Source organism: Chrysochloris asiatica, unplaced genomic scaffold (genome assembly GCF_000296735.1).
Source record: "Chrysochloris asiatica unplaced genomic scaffold, ChrAsi1.0 scaffold00053, whole genome shotgun sequence".
NCBI lineage: Eukaryota > Metazoa > Chordata > Mammalia > Afrosoricida > Chrysochloridae > Chrysochloris > Chrysochloris asiatica.
The window spans coordinates 12,954,220-12,958,363 of NW_006408571.1; the positions used below are offsets into that span (position 1 = coordinate 12,954,220).

General features: G+C 48.0%; 1 protein-coding gene across 1 annotated transcript; it reads right to left on the reverse strand.

Annotated features, from left to right (window-relative positions):
• Positions 1 to 252: 252 nt before the first annotated feature.
• LOC102818258 (olfactory receptor 13J1-like) lies at positions 253 to 1,191 on the reverse strand. The gene has a single exon (XM_006863176.1). It carries the CDS (start codon positions 1,189 to 1,191, stop codon positions 253 to 255), a length of 939 nt encoding a protein of 312 aa, XP_006863238.1.
• Positions 1,192 to 4,144: the final 2,953 nt, after the last annotated feature.

The window sequence follows — 4,144 nt, forward strand, 5'->3', positions numbered from 1 at the left end:
CAGCCAAGAGACTAGTGTGAAGGTCCAGGGAACAATGATGAAAACTGCCCTAGGGAGTTTTTAGGGGCAGAGGGCCCATTTAGGAGCAATTTATGTTGTAGGGTCAGTGGAACATGGTGTTACCATCAGGGGACTTTCAAGAGTGGAGACACTAGACACATGACCTTGCTTCACATCCTGGCCTCACTGAAGGTAGATGATGACCTTACCTAGAAACCAGAGACCCTTGTTGATGCTGAGCCTTGTCATTCCTCACTTGGAGGTCCAGCTCCTGCTCCACACCTTCTTGGCAGCCTCTTTCACTTCCTTGTTCCTCAGGCTGTAGATGACAGGGTTCAGCATGGGTGTGATCACAGGATAAAGAACCGTGAAGACCTTATGATAGATGTGGGTCTCCGTGCTCTTGGGCTTCATGTACATGTAGATGACAGCACCATAGAAGAGTACCACCACAGTCAGGTGTGCTGAGCAGGTGGACAAGGCTTTGCGGCGCCCTGCAGCTGAGGGTATCCTCAGAATGGACACTAGGATATGAGTGTAGGAGAGGCAGATGAGTGTCAGGGGCATGGGCAGCATCAGGATGCTATCAGCTATCAAGAAAGCCTCAATGACTGATGTGTCTCCACATGTTAACTTCAGCACTGCCAGGATCTCGCAAGCAAAGTAGTTGATCACATGGTGGCCACAGAAGGGCAGCCTTATGGCAATGACCATCGCAGTGAGTGATACGAAGAACGAGAAGTCCCAAACAGCTCCCACTGGCCACAGACAGAGCTGGCGGTTCATGAGTACAGGATACTGGAGTGGCCAACAAATGGCCAGGTAGCGATCACAGGCCATGAATGCAAGCAGCAGGCACTCCGTGGAGCCCGTGGACAAGCCCACACACATCTGGACAGCACAGCCAATGAAGGAGATGGTCTTCTGGGTCGACAGGAAGTGGACCAGCATCAAGGGTGTAAATAAGGATGTGTAACAGATGTCCAGGATGGAGAGGTTGCTCAGGAAGAAGTACATGGGCGTGTGCAGGCGGACGTCCAGCACACTCACTACCACGATGGCTGTGTTCCCCAGCAGGGTCACCAGGTACATAGTTAAGCAAAACAGGAAGAATAGGCGCTCTAGGACAGGGTAGGCAGAAAATCCTTTCAGAAAGAACACACACACTTCTGTCATATTGAGGGTCTCCATGCTACATGGTTTGGAAAGACACCGACTGGGGAGAGGGAATGAAGATGCAGACTCGTGGGAAGTGCCAGAACCTCTGGGAGGAGGTGACTACTAGGTCCTTTTCCAGGTCTGTGACTTTATTCAATCTCCGTACCCTCTGTGGAATCCTGCTTATTCATCTGAAAAAGAAGCAGGATTGATTTCAATCGGTGTATCTCTAAAAGAGTGTCATTGTGGACTGTTAGTAGACAATCTGAGAAATTAATTTGATTATACACTGGATTAACCTTTAGTATCTCAGGCTCCCTAGTGCAGAGCTTTCCAGAGCCTTTAATATGCACGTGGACTGTGTAAAAGGAGCAAACAGTATGTTCTGTTCTTTAAATCTATTTGACCATGGACCCTCCTTTCATATAGCACCATTACCCTTTTTCAGATTAGTGTTTTAAGTGCACAGTTAGGGAAACAATGGGCTGGAATAGAGCTCCTTATATTTTAGCTGCTATAGAATCACCTTTGGTGCTCTGGTAGCCTAGTGGTTACGAATCGGGTTGCGAACCGCAAGGTCAGCAGTTCAAAACCACCAGATGTTCTGCAGGAGAAAGATGAGGCTTTCTGCTCCCATAAAGACTTACAGCCTCAGAAACCCTGTACAGGGTCGCTATGAGTCGGTTCCTACTGGTATCATAGTGGTTAAGAGTTGGGCTGCTAATCTCTAGGTCAGAAGTTCAAAAATACAAGTCGTCCCATGGGAGAAAGATAAACTTTCTGCTCCCATAAAGACTCAAAGCCTTGGCTACCATATGCAGGGTCGTCATTAGTCAGAACCAACTCCATGGCACATAACCACCACCATCATAGAATCACCTGGAGAGTTTGTTAAAATCTCGTTTACTGGGCTTGACCCCAGACTTTCTGACTAAGTAGCTCTGGGTTATGCTGATATTGCTGCTCTACTTCGTGGTCTTCAAAGTGACCTACCAGAAGGTACCTGGAATGCTGAAGCTCTTCGTGGCTTTAAGCAATCCTCTGAGCCATTGCTAACAATGTTCCCACTGTTAGGGATGCACTTCCGTTTCCCTCAATGTGCAGAAATCTGACTTGTCTCCTCAGGTCAACTCTGGTCTCCATGATCAAAGCATTCATTGTGAGTTAAATTGGAACTGGGGGTGTGTAGGGCCCTCCTGAGTCCATCAGCTGACTCATCACCTGTCCTGCCCTAGGACCTGCCCCCACACTCACTGTGTGTGCATTGAACCTAAAGAATCACCCCTCTTCACTGCCTATCTTCCTGTTTTCTCTGGCCCAGACCCAGCCCTGCTGAGCCTCCAGAACTTCTAGGGTGTCTGCGGGAAAACATCCTGAGTGGTTAACCCATTGAGTCTCTCATTGTGCAGGTGGTAAACAAAGCACGCAGTGGGTCTCTGGCCAGGTGATTCTAGAATTTAGTTGTCCGGGAAGCAGGACACACACACGGTGCTGAAGGCAGATGCTTACTTTGTCCAAGTCTCCAAACATTGCCTAAACTGGATGTGCATCTTTCTCTCATGTCCTCTCCACAATCCTCTTACTAGCTAAGGAGAATGATTCAACCTCTTCCTTGTGTCTTGGAGCACAGGATATAGTGCTAGATTATTCCATGGGCACATTGCCAGATCCTAAGCCTGGGCTGAAGGCCTCTCCTTATGAAGCCGTGTCCTCCCTTTATTCCTCACTCATTTATTTCAGAAGCAAGAAGTTAGTAGGTTGTGCTAGGCATCAGGGGAGTGGATGAGGCTGGTGTGCCCAGAGGTTCCTGCATCAAACCTGTGTTGTGACGTTGTCCCCTCCACTCTTCTGTACCTAGACTCATCATGCTTCTGCTTTTGTGCCTCTAGTGACAGGAAGCTCATATCTGCCTAGCTCTTCTCTTTCTTTGCTCTTAGCCAAATGCATGGTCACAAAATCCTTCCTGATACAGAGTTTTCACTGGGTTCTACCCACTCTCAGGCTCATTGTCCCCTTAATAACTCCTTTTGGCACACAGTGCCCTGTCCTATGAACCAAGGTTCTACCACAGAGAATTAATTCTTCTGCAAGAAGGACTGTGAGCTAGTCCTGAGACCTCAGTCCAGAGTCATCATGGGATCGAGCTGTGTTGATTACAAACTCTCTGCAAGACTCAGTTTTGAAACTCTGAGGCCAGGCTCCTGAACACGCACCCCACTTTATAGATAATCAGCAGGGCCAGACACAAAGGCAGCATCATGTTTTCCCTGCAGCCCTGATGGCAACTGTGTGGTCACAGCCTGCTTTTTGCACAGTCCCATGTACTAGAATTGATTTCCTAATGTTACTAGGTAAAATTTACAGCCATTGGGTACTTGTTGTGATATATATAAGTTTATGCATATTTGCAACCGCATACACCTGTGTGCACAGACACTGGCTTGACATGCAGATATATATGTACATGCCTATGAGTGTATATGGACTCCTGATGTGGCACTATAGGAGAAGCACTGGATTGCTAACAAAAAAGTCAGTGGTTCAAATCCATCTGCTGTTCCCTGGAGACCTGCAGTGTTGCTATGAGGCAAAACTGACTCGATGGCTCTTGACAACAACAACGTGACTATATATGCTACATGAGTCTCTGTGTCTGGTCACGGACCTGAATGCATGCCCACAGGGAAATGACTACTTCCCTCTCACTCTCTGTTATACACACACACACACACATCTGGTGCAGATCCTCAGACCTTTGACCAGAGTTCAGTGAACCTGGTTGGAGTCCTTATCCCTAGGAGAAAGCACACAGTGACCACATCCAGGCAGGGAGGGAACTTTGAAGTGTCACAAGAGGAGGAGCAATCCTGAGAACAGGGAGAAAACTGCCCAGGATGAGCAGGAGGATGAGGAGCTTCTGAGCAGGAACAAGATCACCAGACCAGCTTTGCTTCCAAGTCTGAGTGCCTGTTCTGCCTTCCTTCCT